Source organism: Epinephelus lanceolatus, chromosome 22 (genome assembly GCF_041903045.1).
Source record: "Epinephelus lanceolatus isolate andai-2023 chromosome 22, ASM4190304v1, whole genome shotgun sequence".
In the NCBI taxonomy this organism is placed as follows: Eukaryota; Metazoa; Chordata; class Actinopteri; order Perciformes; family Serranidae; genus Epinephelus; species Epinephelus lanceolatus.
Window position 1 is genome coordinate 34,823,632 of NC_135755.1, and position 19,893 is coordinate 34,843,524.

General features: G+C 40.3%; 1 protein-coding gene across 1 annotated transcript in view; it reads right to left on the reverse strand.

Moving 5' to 3' along the window:
- cd99l2 (CD99 molecule-like 2) overlaps positions 1–11,050 on the reverse strand; it is a 33,958-nt gene extending 22,908 nt beyond the window's left edge. The window contains exons 1-2 of the mRNA XM_033609946.2: positions 10,831–11,050; positions 1,352–1,405 (exon numbers count right to left, since the gene is read on the reverse strand). Coding sequence (XP_033465837.1) covers positions 1,352–1,405; positions 10,831–10,891 — 115 coding nt within the window. The 5' untranslated portion in view covers positions 10,892–11,050. The remainder of the gene's footprint in view (positions 1–1,351; positions 1,406–10,830) is intronic.
- Between the last annotated feature and the right edge of the window lie 8,843 nt (positions 11,051–19,893).

Sequence of the window (19,893 nt, forward strand, 5' to 3'; positions counted from 1 at the left end):
AGTTCTCAAACCAGCACTGGGTCGCGAGATGGTTGTGGATTAAAAGAAAAAAAACATTTGTAAGCTGAAAACCATTTCCCTCAGTGGAAACTAAGCTTCTTTTTACTTGTATTTCACAGATAAGAAACAATACATTGTGAAGACAATGAAGCCCACACAAAATAGCATTTTAAGTCTTGTGTGTGATTTATCCTGGTTTCACATGAGTAAAGGAAATCTCCGCTAGTTGCTAGGCTAGCGTGTTGTATTTGTTTGGAAAACATGTTTAGTATAACATAATTGTTCTGTAAATGAACCTTCTGAGCTGTAATGGAGCTGAATTTTGTAACCAAACCTTTGTTAAATGTTTCTGTTGTTCCTGACTTCATTAGGTGCAGAAAATCTCCACTAGCTGCTAGGCTAATTCATATAATGTATAATTCCATAGGCTTGTGCTAATAATAATGTATTTGTGGGGAAAATGTGTCCAGCAAAAGACAAGTGTTTTTTTTTTATGAATCCTGCAAGTTTTAATGAAGCTGATTTGTGTACTTGTGTTTAAAATTGTCTCTATTAAGCCCTGTTTAATGTGTGTTTTGAATCAATTTAACTTTACAGCACTTCACAGAAACCGCACCGCCAACTAGTCTTTTGGATGTGTAACTGCAGAGTTACACAGACACACCACTGCACAAGCATAAATGCTCACAACGGCGTAGGCCACGTGCGTAGGCTACAGCGTAGGCTCTGCATAGAGCTGACACAAATATAATCGGCCTTTAGTGGATGGGACATGGGCCAAACTAAAAAGTCCAAGTATACTTCACATATATTTTTCCCAAAAATGGTTTCTGTCATTTAAGGTAGTTTTATCACACTGCTGTATGTTCAAGTATTTGTTTTCTGATAAGTTTGGTTTTAATTAGTTATCTAATGCTCTAAAATGGGATTTTACCACATGATTGACAACTGTGTGAGCCAATCGGTGGGCTCGCATTCAGTGGCACTGCTTGCAATTGGTTGGACAGGTGTATGGGCAGAAAACTGCGGAGGTCGCTACTGCACAGACTCTGGCTCCGAATGATGACACCAGAGCAAGATTTCAGCTGCTGTATCCGGGATATTTTAGCTTCACTTCTGTACAATGGGAGTAAGTGGAGTCTCATTGTCCATCTTTTATACAGTCTATGGTCATCAGAAACAAAGCATTATTTATTTTCATTTATCAAGGAGATCATTCACATTAATCAGTTAAAATCGGTAGGGGGAGGCGTGTAGAAACAGTTGTTTATGCCGGTTTGCAGGGGTCACCTGATTATTCTGTGGTATCACAACTTGAAAAGGATGAAAAAACACTGTTTATTGTACTTACCTGGTTTACTGTCATCATCCAGGGCATCAGCCAGGTTCAAGTCCTGAGACAGGACTACAGTCCAGAGAGGACAGAGGGACAGACAGAGAAGAGGGACAGAGAAAGCAGACATGTTACACTGATTCCAACTAAGGCTGTGCAATTAATCGTCTGGTGATCGCGATTACGATTTTGAGGTGAAATGATTTCAAAATCAATGAAATCGCGGGTAAATGATTTTTGGTCACGGACGCCTAGAGATGTTATTTTGTCTTCTACAGAAGCCGCGCATGCGCAATACCGCCACCTCCCCTCCTCCCCTCCTCTCCTCTATTCACTCCACAAGCCAGTCAAGTAGGTGAACTACGAATAATGCGAGGGGCAGGTGATCACGGAAGATTTCAAAAACAGTGTGCGGAAAATGGCAGAGGGAGAGCAAGAGAGGTTGGTCTGTGTGTGTGTGTGTGTGTGTGTGTGTGTGTGTGTGTGTGTGTGTGCGTGCGCATCAGGGCCAAACTCCGCCGTGCACAATACAGAGAGCAGAGGAGAATTCTAAACATGCGACCATGTAGAGACAGAAATGACATGCCGTCGTGTAAACAATAGTCATCACGTGCACTGCATAATCGTTTCCATAATCGTGATTTCAATTTTGACCAAAATAATCATGATTATGATTTTTTCCATAATCGGGCAGCCCTAATTCCAACACATAAAACCAACAAAACACATAAAGTGGAAACTGGTCTCTTAGATTAAAGCTTCCTTTATTTTCTACAGGTATGAACAGTGTTCCAGGCCCCCCAGTGTTACTGTGTCACACAGTCCCTGCCCTGGTGCCAAACTGGGCCCACTGTGCACTAATCCGCTCTATTTGTTGACTGAATTGCAAAAAAAAGAGATCATTTACTAGATAGGACACAAAGGCAGAGACAAACAAACAGTGGCTAACCTCATTGGCTGCCACACACAAGCAAACATCCACCTTTCAACATGCAGCTGCAGTAAAGGACAGAGACTTGTTCACATTGTTCAACATTTGTATACTCACTTGTGCCTACATATCGCTGTTCACATTTGTTTGTTGTATTTCTAACCCTCAATCTGAAGGGTGTAACTGACAAAAATTATACATTAACCAGCATTGCTGGCAAATATAAAATTAATTCATCAATACACTATGCTATGACATCTTGTCTTGATTTGATAAGGACACAAATGATTCTGTTTTTCACTATACTAGTGATTTCACAATACTGGAATTTCCACCTTCAATCCAATACCTTGAAAAATATTGATATTTGATTTTCTTGATTTTCAGTACCACGCTAATAAATTTAAATTCAGGGCATTACATTTAAAAAATTTATCAAAAGACAGAGTGACAAAGCGCAGGTGGTACCTGTGTATTGATACTCTGGAAAATGAGATCTTACATGCATTAAAATCACAGATCACAGTATTATCAGCATACATTTGGGAGACCATTTATATATATATATATATATATATATATATACAGTACAGGCCAAAAGTTTGGACACACCTTCTCATTCAATGCGTTTTCTTTATTTTCATGACTATTTACATTGTAGATTCTCACTGAAGGCATCAAAACTATGAATGAACACATGTGGAGTTATGTACTTAACAAAAAAAGGTGAAATAACTGAAAACATGTTTTATATTCTAGTTTCTTCAAAATAGCCACCCTTTGCTCTGATTACTGCTTTGCACACTCTTGGCATTCTCTCCATGAGCTTCAAGAGGTAGTCACCTGAAATGGTTTCCACTTCACAGGTGTGCCTTATCAGGGTTAATTAGTGGAATTTCTTGCTTTATCAATGGGATTGGGACCATCAGTTGTGTTGTGCAGAAGTCAGGTTAATACACAGCCAACAGCCCTATTGGACAACTGTTAAAATTCATATTATAGCAAGAACCAATCAGCTAACTAAAGAAAAACAAGTGGCCATTATCATCATTACTTTAAGAAATGAAGGTCAGTCAGTCCGGAAAATTGCAAAAACTTAAAATGTGTCCCCAAGTGGAGTCGCAAAAACCATCAAGCACTACAACGAAACTGGCACACATGAGGACCGACCCAGGAAAGGAAGACCAAGAGTCACCTCTGCTTCTGAGGATAAGTTCATCCGAGTCACCAGCCTCAGAAATCGCAAGTTAACAGCAGCTCAGATCAGAGACCAGATGAATGCCACACAAAGTTCTAGCAGCAGACCCATCTCTAGAACAACTGTTAAGAGGAGACTGCGCCAATCAGGCCTTCATGGTCAAATAGCTGCTAGGAAACCACTGCTAAGGAGAGGCAACAAGCAGAAGAGATTTGTTTGGGCCAAGAAACACAAGGAATGGACATTAGACCAGTGGAAATCTGTGCTTTGGTCTGATGAGTCCAAATTTGAGATCTTTGGTTCCAACCGCCGTGTCTTTGTGAGACGCAGAAAAGGTGAACGGATGGATTCCACATGCCTGGTTCCCACTGTGAAGCATGGAGGAGGAGGTGTGATGGTGTGGGGGTGTTTTGCTGGTGACACTGTTGGGGATTTATTCAAAATTGAAGGCACACTGAACCAGCATGGCTACCACAGCATCCTGCAGCGACATGCCATCCCATCCGGTTTGCGTTTAGTTGGACGATCATTTATTTTTCAACAGGACAATGACCCCAAACACACCTCCAGGCTGTGTAAGGGCTATTTGACCAAGAAGGAGAGTGATGGAGTGCTGCGGCAGATGACCTGGCCTCCACAGTCACCGGACCTGAACCCAATCCAGATGGTTTGGGGTGAGCTGGACCGCAGAGTGAAGGCAAAGGGGCCAACAAGTGCTAAACACCTCTGGGAACTCCTTCAAGACTGTTGGAAAACCATTTCAGGTGACTACCTCTTGAAGCTCATGGAGAGAATGCCAAGAGTGTGCAAAGCAGTAATCAGAGCAAAGGGTGGCTATTTTGAAGAAACTAGAATATAAAACATGTTTTCAGTTATTTCACCTTTTTTTGTTAAGTACATAACGCCACATGTGTTCATTCATAGTTTTGATGCCTTCAGTGAGAATCTACAATGTAAATAGTCATGAAAATAAAGAAAACGCATTGAATGAGAAGGTGTGTCCAAACTTTTGGCCTGTACTGTATATATATATATTAGGGCTGCCACAATTAGTCGACTAATCGATGACTAATCAACTATTAAAATAATCTGTGACTATTTTAGTAGTCGACTAATCGATTTGAGTCATTTTTCATAGAAAAGTACTATAAAAGTACCCCAAAATACTCTTACTGCAGCTTCTTACGTTCAGATATTGGCAGCTTTACACACTCTCCCATGATAGTGAACTAAAACCCTTTGGCATGAGTACAAAACAAGACATTAGATGACGTAATTTTGGGGTTTGGACAGGAGAGACTGACATTTTTCAACATTTTAACGCATTTTTCGATGAAATGATTAGTCGCCTAATCGAAGAAATAATCGACAGATTGGTCGACAATGAAAATAATCGTTAGTGGCAGCCCTAATATATATATATAAAAAACACTGTAACCAGGTCTCTTAATACATCCATGGTGTCAACAGAGCTAAGTGTGTTAATTGGGAGGGAAGCAAAAGGTGGGCTCTGCGTTTCTGTGACGCTGCTGTCCCAAGATTAGCGGTAAATGACACAGGTGCAAATGTTCTGGTTGGCTCTCTGTCGTTTCTGCTAAATTTGGGCTAAATTTATGCTCTTATGTCTGTTTTGCAAGTGTTGGTGGTGCTTTTTGTGGTGTGCGGCTGCGAGTCACTCAACAGTCATAGCCATTGTACTGGCATCAGATAATAAACTAGATAATGTACCTGCATCAGTTTCCCACAGGATATCAGGAACTGTAATATCCTGTGTATCAGCAAAACTTTGCTTAGTTCTGGAAGCGCCATTCAACCAGGTAACTCTTTTCTATATGCCGACATGCCAACAGAGCAGAGGATTCTGAGAGGAGGCGTGTGCTTTATGGTGAATAAGGACTGGTATGACAGAGGGAATGTGAGGTGCTGTCCCATTCCTGCTCGCCCTGCATCACAAGGGGAATAAGCATTATAAATCACTGCTATGCGCCATTCAGAGGCAGCCACAGAGTGGAGTTGCTGCCCGAGTTCAAGGGGAGTGACCATGCGGCCATCTTGTTGAGATCAAGATATGTTAACAAATTACAATACATGCCCTGTATGCAAGAGATGGAGCCAATCATAGTCCAGAGCCGTTCCAGGATACAACCGTTAATGTTACCAATGACAGCAATCAATTCAATGTGTTTGCAGTGGATTTAATTTGTAAAACAACAGAAGCAACTGTACCCCAGTCTACAGTTAATTATGCCATAATCAGAAACCATGAATTACCACAACTATGTGGGACTCCATTAACACATACTGGAGCCTGTCTGGAAACATGGACAATTATAAAGCAGCAGCCTATAATGTAGTAAGAGGCAAAAATGACTAAATTACAGTGCACAAGTTGAAGGAGCTGACATGATCACATTTCACTGCAGTTGTATCTTATATGATTTAAAGTTACAAATGAATAATTAATTGACTGAACCACCATATGATTGCATAGCAGCAGAAGACGTGTGGCTGGCCCCTTTACTAAACAACTCACAGAGAAGCTCACATTACACAGCACACACACACACGTCAACAACAAAAAGTAGAAAGACTGATTTCCTACTTTACAGGTCAAGGACTTAATACCAATTTATGCTGTAGTTTGAGGTATTTGTTCCTCCACTATGCTCTATCTGTTTCTATCTAATTCTTGTATCTGTTTTTTTGTTGTTGTTGTTGTTGTTGTTCTGCTGTCACACATAATTACCACTGGAAATCAGTTCCTATCTTATCTTGTAACTTCAGTCTAGCCTTCCTGTTCTAAATGATTTCTTCTCCATTTTTCCCTCATTCGATAGCTGACAACAGAGACAGGCAGGAAACACTAAGAGACAGTTAGAGGGGTGACATGTAACAAAGGCACCCAGCTGGAATAAAACCAGGACCATTACAATTATTGAGCCTGAGGCCACTTCACCACTCGGACGCCTAACATAAAATGCTACATGAATTAGCTCCACCAGATGTTAAACAAGTTTAAAACCCTATGTTCATAAATTACCATGTATGTCTAAAAGTTACGGAAATATTGTCCGGTAATAAAAGCTTCCCAAATGATTACCTGGCCTTTCTCTTACATGAGCTGCCACTGGGCAAACTGGCTGTCTTATAACCTTAAAGAGTAACTCCTCACTAAAGTTAATGTGAAGACACACTACTGCACCAACCTCAAAAGGTTGAAATGTCCAAGCCTTCTAGCAGTGACAACCATCATCGCAGTTAGATGTGGTCTGTTCTGTTTTACTTGTAAATGTGATGTTCTACTATGGTGTCATGCACAGTGTGCAGACAGAACATGCTACTACCATTAGATTGCAGTGTAAGCAGGATTTTAAACCTGGGTGTAGTTACTCGTCAAATGTGGATGAGTATGAATCAGGCCCCCAGGAACACTGCTCAGCCATGCTTCCAATTTTTCGCAGTGGCCAGTTGCTGTATTAGAGCAGAGGGGGAAAAAGTGGACTAAAAGCATTTTCCCCATAGACCACTGATAGAAAAGAGACATCTTTTAAACTTATGACAGGCAACCTCAAACTGCAAACACAGTCAATTATGACCCTTTCTAGTATGAATTCTTGAGCCATGAAGGTTTTTTATTTGTACAACTTTCCTGAAGCTGAGAAAAGCAATTCAGAAATCTGTGATATGTTCACAATGTGATGTCTATGAGCTGAGCAGGAACACATGGGCGGAGCCAGCAAAAGAAACACTACTATGCAAATTCAGTGGGTGACAAACCCCAAAAATAAAACCCAGAAGCTAGAAACTTTTTTTGGCATATGCGCTAGACAAGCAATTCCATTGCATTGAACAGGCACCATATTGCAGTCTGGTATCTAGCTATTATTATTATACATGTATGGTATAAAGCATTAATTGTGTGAGGTGTGTGATGTCTTATTAATGTTCTCATGTGATGTCACTTGAATCAACATCAGTGCGGTCCAAAGAGTACAAGTTTGACAATGAACAAAACTGTTGGCCATCAAGTTGCATTGTGGGTAATGTAGGCACCAGGTTTTTACAAGGAAGTAAAGACGCTTTCTCCTGTTCTGCTTCCATTGTGAGTCTGACAGTGTTATAGGAGTGCAATGCTAAATCAGTAGAGTAGGCTTCTCTTTTTAAGGTGCTAATGTAACGTTAGATTTTTTTTCATATATTTGTTGTTTTTTTATGGCCAACGGATGAACGGACTTGGGACAAATTTTGCGGGAAAAATCCAAAGGATGTGATGTTATGCACATTCCCCATGGATGTATTTAGAGACCTGGATACAGCACTGAAGACGGGTCCCCATTCATTCCTATGAAAGTTGCTCAGTGGCACGTGAAGCCAATAAAGCTCTATTTCTGCAGTACCTCGATGACTGGCACTGCTTCCGCATCATTGGGCCCACAGAGCAAGTGCACTAGTGACTTTCACTGGCCGAGCTGGCTTCTTCCACTGAACTGAATGAAAATTAAGTGATTTAATCTTGCTGTTCTTTTAGACTTTCCAAATGTTATCGGACCGAATGGTTTAACTCCTGACAGTGGATCGTGTCATTTCGCAGGAATTGTGACGCTCAAAAAAATTGATCCACTGGTTTACAGATGTCTTTTTACCAATGGAAGTCTATGGTCTATGGCCTAAGTCTTTTTGAGCCCAGTGGTACCACCAGAACAGACCTGAGAGTTGAAATTTCACTGTATGGCCACTGTGAAAATTGGCTTCAAAGCCCAGCACACTTCTGGGGGCCTGGCATTCCCAATTGCCTTTCCTCGCTTCAGCTCTGCTACAGCGCTAACTGTGTACAACACTAGCTAACATTAGTTAAGAAAGGGATTCTAGATTCAAGATTCAAGATTCAAAGTGTTTATTGTCATATGCACAATGAGGAAATACGTTTCCCTGTACACTGAAATTCTCCCATTACTGACTGCAATGAATACCAGAAAAAATATCAACTAAATCCACACTCAATTAAATAGATAAAAAAGTAGGAACAATATAGATAAAAAAAATACGAAGGGAATATACACAAAAGGGAATATCATCTACTAACGTCAACAAATGAACGGCACACACCACAACCTAGAGTCAATGCTGTGTTTCCGTTATGGTGGGCCTGCCGACGCAACCGAGCGCTGGGGATGTGATCCCTGACCACCGACTAAAACCAATTAAGCAAACTTTCTGTTGCTGCTGTTACAAGGGTTAGACCCAGCGCTGCCATTGTGAACCTCAGGGCTGGGGTCTTGGCTAACATTAGCTTGCTTGTTAATGCGAACAACTGGCTAGTTAGCTAAAGTAGCAATACTACTGAGTGATTAACATCATCTTATTCATCAAGACTCCAGAGCTGATCTGGCTGGTAAATTGGGTAGTTTGCCATTTGGTAATTAATTTATCAGCTAACTTTATGAAGCAACTAACACTACTGGGGATGAATAAAGTTATTCTTATTCTTACTAACACCAGTTCCATAAAGCAGAGCTTCATTTAAGCTAGCTGGCTAACCTTAACTTGCTTGTCTGCTAATGTTATGACTAGCAAAATACTGTAAGATTGGATACGTCAGTTGGCTAGCTTGCCAAAATACTTCACAAGCTAATGTGATTCATGATACCAACTTCTAACGTATGTATTATGATAAATGGTATGTAGCCAATAGTAAATGATACAATGATACAAATTGCTTTGTACTAGCCAAAAGTGATGCAGAGGGCTTCCAACAAGCTAATATCATGGAGCCAATGGTCCAAATTAAATGTAGTAAAACTGCAGACAGTACCGCTTTTCTAAATAAGTAATTTATTTTTTAAGTAACTAATTTTTCAGCATTCTATCAACCTGATAACGGTAAATCACAGTCAGCCTTGTGCTGGTCACTGTTTTGGCCAATGCTCTAGGCTCGCTCGTGGCTATGGACTGCAAGCCTGAGCAACTGGTTGCTGACTTCAGTTCACATAAGAAGAGAGGTGTCACTAAAAACAAGGATTTTCTGATAGTTACAGCTAATAAAAACAGACTTTTTTTATCTGATTAAAGGTTATCTTTATCTCAGTGACAGGAACTTCAGTGTAAAAGTCAGATGTACAACAAGTCCATCACCCCCCTGGCCTATACAGTCTACCCTAGGCACACTAGGCTGCCCCACCCAACCAGTACCCAATGCCAAGGGTACCAGCCAGATGTGACTAATCCACACTAATGCAGCTTCAGCTCAGTTTTTAGGTCAACAGCCATCCCTGGCCACATGTTACCTTGTGTAATAATGATTCCAGTGAGCTCCAAGCAGAGCGGTACACATATTTTGAATTCGGGGGAAAGAGAGCACTGGTATTGGTTATGTGCTATCAGCGGACACCAGGGGATTAAAAGTCACAGCAGAGATAGAAGTACTACCTTCATTCAGTCCTTACCAACATCAAATCTTAACCTTACCTCAACTAACCCCTAAAACAATTATTTAAAATATATATATGTTACCTGACATAAGGGTTTTCAATCTTATGCCCAAATCTGACCCCCCAGCTTGGTGAGCCAAAATGAATTCACACAATTTGCATCTCATTTACCTACTTTGCATCATAGCATTTCCTTTACCAGACAACCACTGACTGGTTAAATCATCCTTTTTCTGGTTATGACTGCACTGCAGCTTTTCAGTCAGCCCATACATTAAAACCATGGGTTATCATGCAGACCTCTGAATAAAAGAATCAAATGACAGGAGCTCCTCTGCACCTGGTTGTCTGGGTGGTGGTGATGGTGGTGACGGTGATGTAAGGTGGAGGTAATTGTGATGCGAGGACAGGTGCTATAGTGGATTAAATCATTTGCTTTTAAAATATTCACCTTGAAGTGACTAACTTTTCATATTAATCAGCAGTGAGAGTGACATCATTGTCAGCATGGCATGTGCAGCTGCAGGCAGACAGACAGAATACAGTGGGTGGTGCCACATGACTTTGATCTATATCATATCAAACAATAATGGAACAGACGTTACTATAACAAACTCTATATACATCTACACATTTGATTGCAATAAATTTATGTAATAATGTGTAATTACTGAATTTGTTCCAGCTGGTTAACATCTAGCAATATCTGGAGTAAATGGAGCCTCACTAATTGAATAAAGCATCGATAATAAAATCTATAAGGCGTGTATGAATAATAAAAAAACATTATTCTGAGTGTACATGTAATAGGCGGCTCTGTGCTCTCTGTCTCTGTAACGTCTGCCTCCAGGCCGGTGGACCGTTACTCGGCCTTGAATCAAAGTGCGGCACAAAAGGCAGAACATGTGGATATGCTGAGGTGTGCAGGACAAAGCCTTACCTTCCAGCGGCAGCAGCAGCGCCAGCAGCAGGCACAGTGACCACAGAGAGCGGTTAGCCATCACTCCGGTCTCCACACACACCAACAGTCGGTACAAAGTGAGAATACAGCGGCTAGATCACGGGATTTGTCACCGTTCCGTTTTTCTCTGCAGCCTTCAGTTCAGCTCTGTCTCACTCGAAAGCCGCATACAAGGCGTTCACTATGGCACCCTGAGACACTCCCACACGGTGCCACTTCCTGCCAGTCCTTTCAAAATAAAATCAGCTACGGTTTAATTTTGCCCAAGTGACAAATGTCAGCAACGCTGAATGATCCTAACCTGATCTAAAAGTGCACAATACATACGGATGTGCTACAATTTAAAGCCATCTCTGCTTAGACATATAGATAATATATATAATTATATAAACACAGCAATAAATGATCGTGTGTGTGTGTGGGGGGGGGGGCTAGCTCCAGTCTGTGCTTTTCATTAGCATTCTGCTCACACAGGAAACCATCACAGTTTCTCTGAAGGATAGCAGATCGTGTTTCAAAACCCAGAAGGTCGTTTAAAAACACTTACCATCGTTATTTATGTATTTCCAGAATCTATAAAGACTCTTCAAATCATCTGGATGAAATTTTTACAACATATTTTCTTTATCTTTATCTTTTTTTTTTATTTTTTATTTTTTATTTTTTTTGAGAAATCATCAGTTACCACTGTGCAGGGCTGTAATCACCTAACAATGGGGGGGACTCTTAGAAACCTAACAATTATACTGACAATTTTAGAGCATTTGGAAGCAAAAATCTTTGATCAGGAGTCCTCAAAGTTTTCATATTTTAGGGACCATACACATGTTGGTTTTTTGTGCACTCAAATTCATTGTTTTCAATGTAAACATGTGGCAGGCGTGCTCAACCACCAGAGTGCGCTCTGAAATAAACGGAGTTCAACTTTTGGAACATCGCAGCGTGCACCGCATGTTATGTGAGGAGGACTAACCAATCACAGCTGGTAAATATGGAAAAGAAGGTGATCATATTAGTTAGGGATGAGCAAGTAAACAACATTATCTGTATCTGTATTTGTCCCAGAAGTGGGTTGAGTCTAATCAGAAGTTATTATTTTAAGCCTGAAATTTAAATGGATTAATCAGAAGTTGCAATATCTATTACCAATGAGATAAGTATTTACAGAACAACCTCAAAATAGCTTCAGATAATCACAAGAGTAATAGATTAAACACAGCCACCCAAATGAGGATTTTTCTTTATCACAAGTACAGATAATGACGCATTTTACTCGTATGATACTCATAAAAGTACATTATCCATACCTAATACTAGTTTCATATGAGTATTTGGCTCAGCCCTCATTTTAGTGCAGGGCTGCGAGGGCTTTATATCTGTCCCTCCAACAATATATTTGGCCCAATGTACACTTACAAAACAACACCTAGAAGAAGATCAGCTCTGCATTTAGGATTTCTGGTTAGTAGGCTACGGTGCTGGTTATGGATGCTTTGCAACCTCAGACACAACCTGCCACCACGCCCTTGAAAGTTGCCACAGAGTGAGTACAGAGTAGCACCTAGTTCCCTACCTCGTGTTTTCCAGACGGATAAAGATGTGACATGTGTACAGTCCCTTTGGGAGCCAGCATATGATTGAAGACCACACAGGAAAAGTGCACACACTGATGCTCCTTTTCCACCAAAATTAGCGTGTGAACACTGGGTATGTTGAACACCGGTACCTGCTAAAAATAGGCTATAGGCTTCTTTTCTAATGCCAGTCAAGCAATGTGTATATGGTTCTGCGGCACACAAGTATGACTTTCCGTGTGTGTGGGTTTTGTTTTTGGTGTGTCACATTCAATGTCACGGACAGGTCAGAAAACAGGTTGGCAGCATGGAGGCCTGTAAAACTTGACGGTGGTTACTTCTTTTTATGTATTTCTTACTTATTCAGTCTCTCTTTTAAACTCAGTGCAGACTAATCTGGAACAATGTTTGAGTGCTGCTTGGGTGTAGACAGATGGTATTTTGTGGTGGTGCGTCACTGCATCTCGCTGCTAAAGGGGCTAAATTAATGCATTCACACAGGTGTTGTGTCTCCATCACTGCCGTTCAAAGCCAGAGCCGATAAATACTGATACTAAAAACCCACATGTGTGCTGTTTTTTTGTGCAGTGGAAAAAAGGGGCTTGACTTTTTCCTGTCTTTCTCATGTCATACTATACTATGACATTTGACAATGTTTTTTTTAATTACCTTTTATGACATAATATAAGATGACTTTTTCATTAGCCTCCCTTTTTTATGACATACTAACACTTTACAATAACTATAATGGACAGTGATACAGCCTTGGCTGTGTAACACTCATATTATATTTTAGCTTTCTACTTTTTAATAAATTGAAATGTAATATGATAGAAGCCCTTTTAACACAGAGATCACACCACAGGGCCACTACAAACTCCATCCATCCATCTTCTAACCACTTCATCCTCTTGAGGGTCGCGGGGGGGCTGGAGCCTATCCCAGCTGACATTGGGTGAGAGGCAGGGTACACCCTGGCAGGGCTGACACATAGAGACAGACAACCATTCACGCTCACATTCACACCTACGGACAATTTAGAGTTATCAGTTAACCTAATGTCTTGGACTGTGGGAGGAAGCCGGAGCCAGAGAGAGCCCACGCTGACACAGGGAGAACATGCAAACTCTGCACAGAAGGGCTCCCACACCCGGGATCGAACCGGGAACCCTCTTGCTGTGAGGCGACAGTGCTAACCACCACACCACCGTGCCGCCTGCTACAAAGTCCCCTCCTCATTATGTCTACTTTGCATTTTTACACAGAACCAACAGCAGCCTCATAATGCTCCAATGTGTGATTTTAAACAGTATGCTAGAAGAGGCATGACAGGCCCTCTAGCATGACATATACACGTCGGCAGCGCTTCATAAACAATAGCAATAGCATAACATGGCAATACCAATCATTCACCGTCCATTATTTGGGGGCAGATCTGGTTCTCTGCTCAGAGGGTAAGGAGCTCCTGGACCTCATTTTTTTCCCAATCTGTAGACATTTTCAGCTGTTGTTCTTCTTCGTTAAGTTAGCTGCTAACTGCTATCAACTACTTTTTAAATCTCACTTGGTAGGTCACACGCATAACACGTCATCAAAACGTACCACTGTACCACCCATGATCCTGTCTTGCTGGCTGTCCGGTTTACACAGATATCGTTTCGGCTCTGTTACTACCTCTGATGGTGACTTAAGGCAAGATAACTCTGTCCCCTCATTCCGCAATTGTACCTTTTATACAGAATGATGAGGCAGCATAACGGGGTAAAATTCCTGCATCGAAGAGGCAGGGAAAAAGGGGCTAGAGAGGCAGTACAGTGTCTGGCATTGATTGTAGCCTGCCTACTCAGTCAAGCAATGACTCTTGCTGGAGTGCGACGACACTGCTTGCACAAACCACATGCAGAACTCCAGTACCCTGTAATACTACAACCAGTAGTAACAATGGCCATTTATTAAGTTCATTTATGATTATTAACATGCTAATGATTGTGAATTTGCTAATGGATGGCATAGCAAGTTTATTTTCTTTATATTTTCTATCAATACATTTTGAGCATGTAATTGAATATTGGGGGGATGTGTCCCTCTCACTAAATACTAGTCACTGCAGAGCCTCTGTGACTCAATTGTATGAGAGGCACAAACTGGAGCTAATGTCAAATTTGATTTTTCCCCAAACAGTTCACAAGATTCTTTAAAAAGCACATCTATAGTGGCTTTCCATTTAGTCACTGGTGCTGCAGTGTCTGCAAACGTAATTGACTTGTGCCATAGGCATCAGCTGTAACGCACAAACCAAAATTTCTAGAAAAGTTCCAGTACTCTTTTGCCTTCCTGATATCGGTTCCGATACCTGAACTTGTGTATGGGCTGATACCAAGTATTGATCCGATATCAATACTTAAAAAATGTAACAGCTGTATACTAAGAACCCTGAAACTAAAGGCTTCCTTCTTGTACATGTTGCCTTTCACTGGTGGGATTTTCCAGTGTAAAATACTGTCAGTATTGCTGACATTTTACTAACGATTGACTATTTACTGGGAATCAGTTGTTTGTCACTACTCTAAAACAGTAGATTCCAGGGGCTGCACAACGCAGCTTGCTGTTTAGGCTACTGTTTTCAAGCAGCAGAGAAAAACTGATATCTGGGAAAACTGCCATTTATCCAGGTGTGAAACTACTTTTAAGTTTTTTAATAAATTGTGTGATACCGGCTTGGTTGTATCAGAGGCATTTCCGATACTGGTATCGGAAGAACTCAAAACATTTTCACAGGTGTTTATCTTTTCTTTTAAAATTTCCATTATATTAAAAACCTTTCTTGCATCCAGACAGAACATTGTCAATCCCACAATTTAGTAGCCTAACCAAATTTAAGTTTCTGCCAGGCTACCTGCAGACACAATAGCCAGGTCAAAATACTGAATGCTTCTCCAAGCATGCAAAACACCTCACTGCATCTACCCCTCCTGTTCAAATGCAATCCCATTGTAGGTTACTGCCACTTAGTGTTCAAAAAGTGTATTAAATAAAAACAAAAACAAAAAAATAAGTACAAAGGCAAAGATGGCTTTTTCAACTATTTCTTCTCTCTTTTTAAAAATACAGGATCTATGAGTATGCAAATGTATGCCAGTGTGTGCACTGGAGGAAAGGGGTTTCCACATTATGTCGTCATCATCATCAATAAAGGACGGCAGAGGAGATACCCACACACCAGTGTAACTGGGTGAGAAAGCCACAAAAAGGTCCACAGGCTAAGATTACTATCATCATGATAGTCAATGCCTGAAATGTTTGCTGCTGTTTTTCTCACTCTTTATCAATTTTAGCACATCTTTTGTGCACAGATATCTTGAATAAATAGACTATTTCTGCATTGATCTCAGCCTGTGGACATTTTTTGGCTTTCTAGCCCAGTTACATTGGTGTGCAGGTCTTCTGTCGTTCTTTTTTATTTGTCCGTTGTACCGACAAACCCAAGAAAAACTTTTTTGTTGCCCCAAATAGGTGCAGTTTTACAGCAGACATCATCATCATCATCATTAAACCACTGTTTATTCAGGGAAAACTGACTGAGCATTAAGCTCATTTACCACAATGAACTGAGTTCACATTCAGCGGGTATATAATAGCAATCACAATAAAATGATGATAAAAGTCCATATAAAAAAAATTAACTAGCAGAAATGTCTATCAAGAATGATAAACAGCAATAAAAAGCAGTAAAAAGATGATAAAGTTAAATAAAAAGAATAAAGTCTGCTGTAAATGACAGATTTGTAACAACAGCAACAATAAAAACAGTAAAACATAGAGGATGAAAACAAAGGTTATGTAGCCTGTATATTTCTTTGATGTCATAAGATCTGGCTGGTACGTCCAGGTGTGAAACTGAGATATAGGGTGAGCACATGAATGTGAAAACATACTCAGCAAATACATAATGTAATACAGTGAAGTTTACAACATTACAGTGATGGAACAAGATAAAACATATTTAACTGGAGGTTAAAGGGGCTGTATGCAATATTTAGAGCGGATGGGTTGTCTGGACATGGTTCTCAACATGGAGGGGGCTGAGCGACTACTCCATAAACAACAGCGACAGTTTTGTCAGAGCTAATTTACGAGGGGGGACGAAGGCAGTGGGAATACACACAAGCACTAACATGCATGTGGGGCTGAACCAGCTTACCACTACAAACCACAGAGAAGCTCAGATTACAACACACAAAGGAGTTACTTTACTCCACTGTATCTTTACATAGCAAATAATGCTTTGCTGCTTTATTAATGCTCTGAATGTTGCATATGGAACCTTTGATTCAAATTGTTGGGAATCGTAGTGAAAAAGATTGGTATGGCTGCTCTGTTGTAAGCACTACAGAAGAAAAAAAAATATATATGGATGCCTGAAACAAAGAGTACTGATAGATTAAACCCAAATGTGATGCACATGGTGTTATATTGAGATATTGCTGTAATATTAGAGAAAGGTTTAAAAAATGAATAGAGACTTTAAGAGACTAAAATACTAATCAAATTTTTCAATGTCGGACAAACACACCCAGATAATGTGATTGGGTGTTGAATTACTTCTGCATGTATACCACACCAATAAAAGATCTAGGTAGTTTTCCTAGCTCTTTTACTTATTCTTCTATCATGTAGACCATAGAACATTTTAAGTAAGTATTAAAAATATACATATTTTTAAATAAATGAAAACTTTCTTGTAGCCTACATTTCAGAAGCCAATGGCAGACTAAAGAAAGGCAATATTATTATTATTATTATTATTATTATTATTATTATTATTATTGTTAATAATAATAATAAAATAAAATAAAATAAAAATAAATAACAAGCTCCCCAAACAACACCAGACAGATGCCAGAAAAAAAATAGGTAAGGATTGACGTATACTAATAGATAAAATAGAAGAAAATAAACCATAATGATAAAAACACTAAACTGGGGTGAATCAAAATAACACAAAATAGCAGTACTATGACATGTAGGTAAACCTGTCAGATTCCAACCATACCATTAGTATGGTAAGTTTGAAAATAGTGTTCATGTAATAGTGTCTGTATAGATATTTCCTTTGGCTGCACCATTGCCACATCCACCCTCCTGAACTCATTACAATCCTAACAAGTGCTCTATGCACTACCGACAACAAGTCTTTGTATGTATATATATATGTATATGTATATATGTGTATATATATATTTATATATATATATATATATATATATATATATATATAAGAAAAATAAGAAAAATTCAGTAAATTGGTCCAGAGTGCAAATTTTCATAGTGTCCCACTTTACTTTTTTTTTTTAATGAAATTTATTCTATTTCAAAAACAAATACAAGCAGCAGAAATTATATATGAGTTAAATATAAAATAGCAATACCAATACAAAATCAAAAGGAGTAACATAGAATAAAAGCGCAAGGAAGTAAAACCCTTTGTATGTAACAGAGAGAAATGTCCTTTAGTCTGTGTCATAAGTCCAGTATGTCCCAAGGAAGGCGCTGAGTTTTATCCATAGCCCTCCTTCTCCGTAGGTTGGTAAGTATATGTTTAATGACCATATTGTTGTCTATGACTGTCTGTTGTATGATCATTGCGCATCTGGTTTTCCACTGTTTGAAACATATAAAACCGCTGATGAGTTGAAACAGTTTTTTTTATGTTTCGAGGGCATCTTCTCTTCAAAGAGTCCATACATAACAGAGTTGTAACATGTGTTCAAATTTATGCCCAGACCTTTCAAGCTGAGCCAGCTCCTGTGCTCTATAACAGTCTACTAAAATATGTCCTTGTGCTTCAACCTCGTTACAATCAATCATTGGGCATTCTTTAGTAGTAACATAACAGCTCCAAAACACAGCAGCCCTCACTGGGAGTCTACCTACAGAAATCAGCCATCTGACGTCTCTGATGCTCTCAGTAATGATTTTTTTTAGTCTAATTATCACCTCAGTGCGATAAAAATTTTCAGATATATGTTTATATTTTATTAGGCCCCCATATTTAAAATGATCAATTATATTACATTAGTTCTATCTGTCATGGGAGCTCACTGTTGTGATCATTACTGCTGTTTACATACCACTGACTGCTAATGTTAGCTTAGCCCTTGGCCAGTTACATGACACCATTAGTAAACAGCAACAGGCTCATCCTGAAATCAAGACTATAAAAACCTGGCCAGCTGGTGCACTCACACAACTTGAAGACTGTTTTGCATGCACACAGTGGAATATATTTGAACACCAAGACCTAGAGGAATTCTCAGAGACTGTTTTATTCTATAAAACCTGCACTGATAATGTGACTGTTACTAAACACATCTGGGTCTATCCCAACATTAAACCATGGATGACGAGTAAGGGAACAGTCCCTTTTAAAAGCATGCAATTCTGCTTTCAGGTCAGGGGACAAGGGCCAGTACAGCGTGGCCAAGGCTAAACTGAGGAGGGGCATCAAAGCAGCCAAGGAGGACTACAAGAGGTAGACAGAGGACCACCTGGCTCGAACAACCCACAGCAAGTGTGGCAAGGACTACAGCAGATCACCAATTACAAAGGCACGCCACCTGTGACTGTTAATGCAGACATCTCCCTGGCAGAGGAGTTAAACCATATTTGCCTGCTTCAAGATGTCAAAGCCTCACCCTGCCATGCTGCCCCCACTGCCTCCCACTCTCCAGGTACATCAGGTGAGACAAGTGCTGAAGAGGGTTAACCCAAGGAAGGCTGCCGGGCCGGATGGCGTACTCTAAAGGTTTGTGCAGACCAGCTGTCAGGCGTTTTCATGAGGCTATTCAACCTCTCGCTAGCACAAGCTACTGTCCCATCCTGCCTAAAATCTGCTGTCATTATCCCTATCCCCAAAAAGCCAACTGTCAGCAGTCTAAACGACTACAGACCCATAGCCCACACGTCGGTTGTTATGACGGGCTTCGAAAAAGTGGTTGCACAACAGATCAGAGCCCACCTCCCTCCCAGCTTTGACCCTCAACAGTTTGCCCATAGGGCCAACAGGTCAACTGAAGATGACATGAACACAGCCCTCCACACTGCACTGAGCCACCTGGAGCATCCAGGGACCTACATGAGAATGCTCTTTGTAGACTACAGCTCAGCATTCAACATGATCATTACGGACCTCCTGGTTGACAAGCTGCACTGCCTGGATTTCCCCTCGTCTACCTGTGCCTGGATAAGGGACTTCTTCACAAAACGACCACAAACTGCCCCCACTGCTCCTCCATTCTATTCTATTACATCTGTCCTTCTCAGCTCTGATCCAGACTCCCTGTTTTATTATGATTTAATCTGGCACCAGATGCTAGCTCATACAAGGTTAAATAATAAGTTAAAACATCCATTTCTAAACGATATTTTACATTAACGGTGATGTCATCAGTGTAGGCAATGGCGGTGA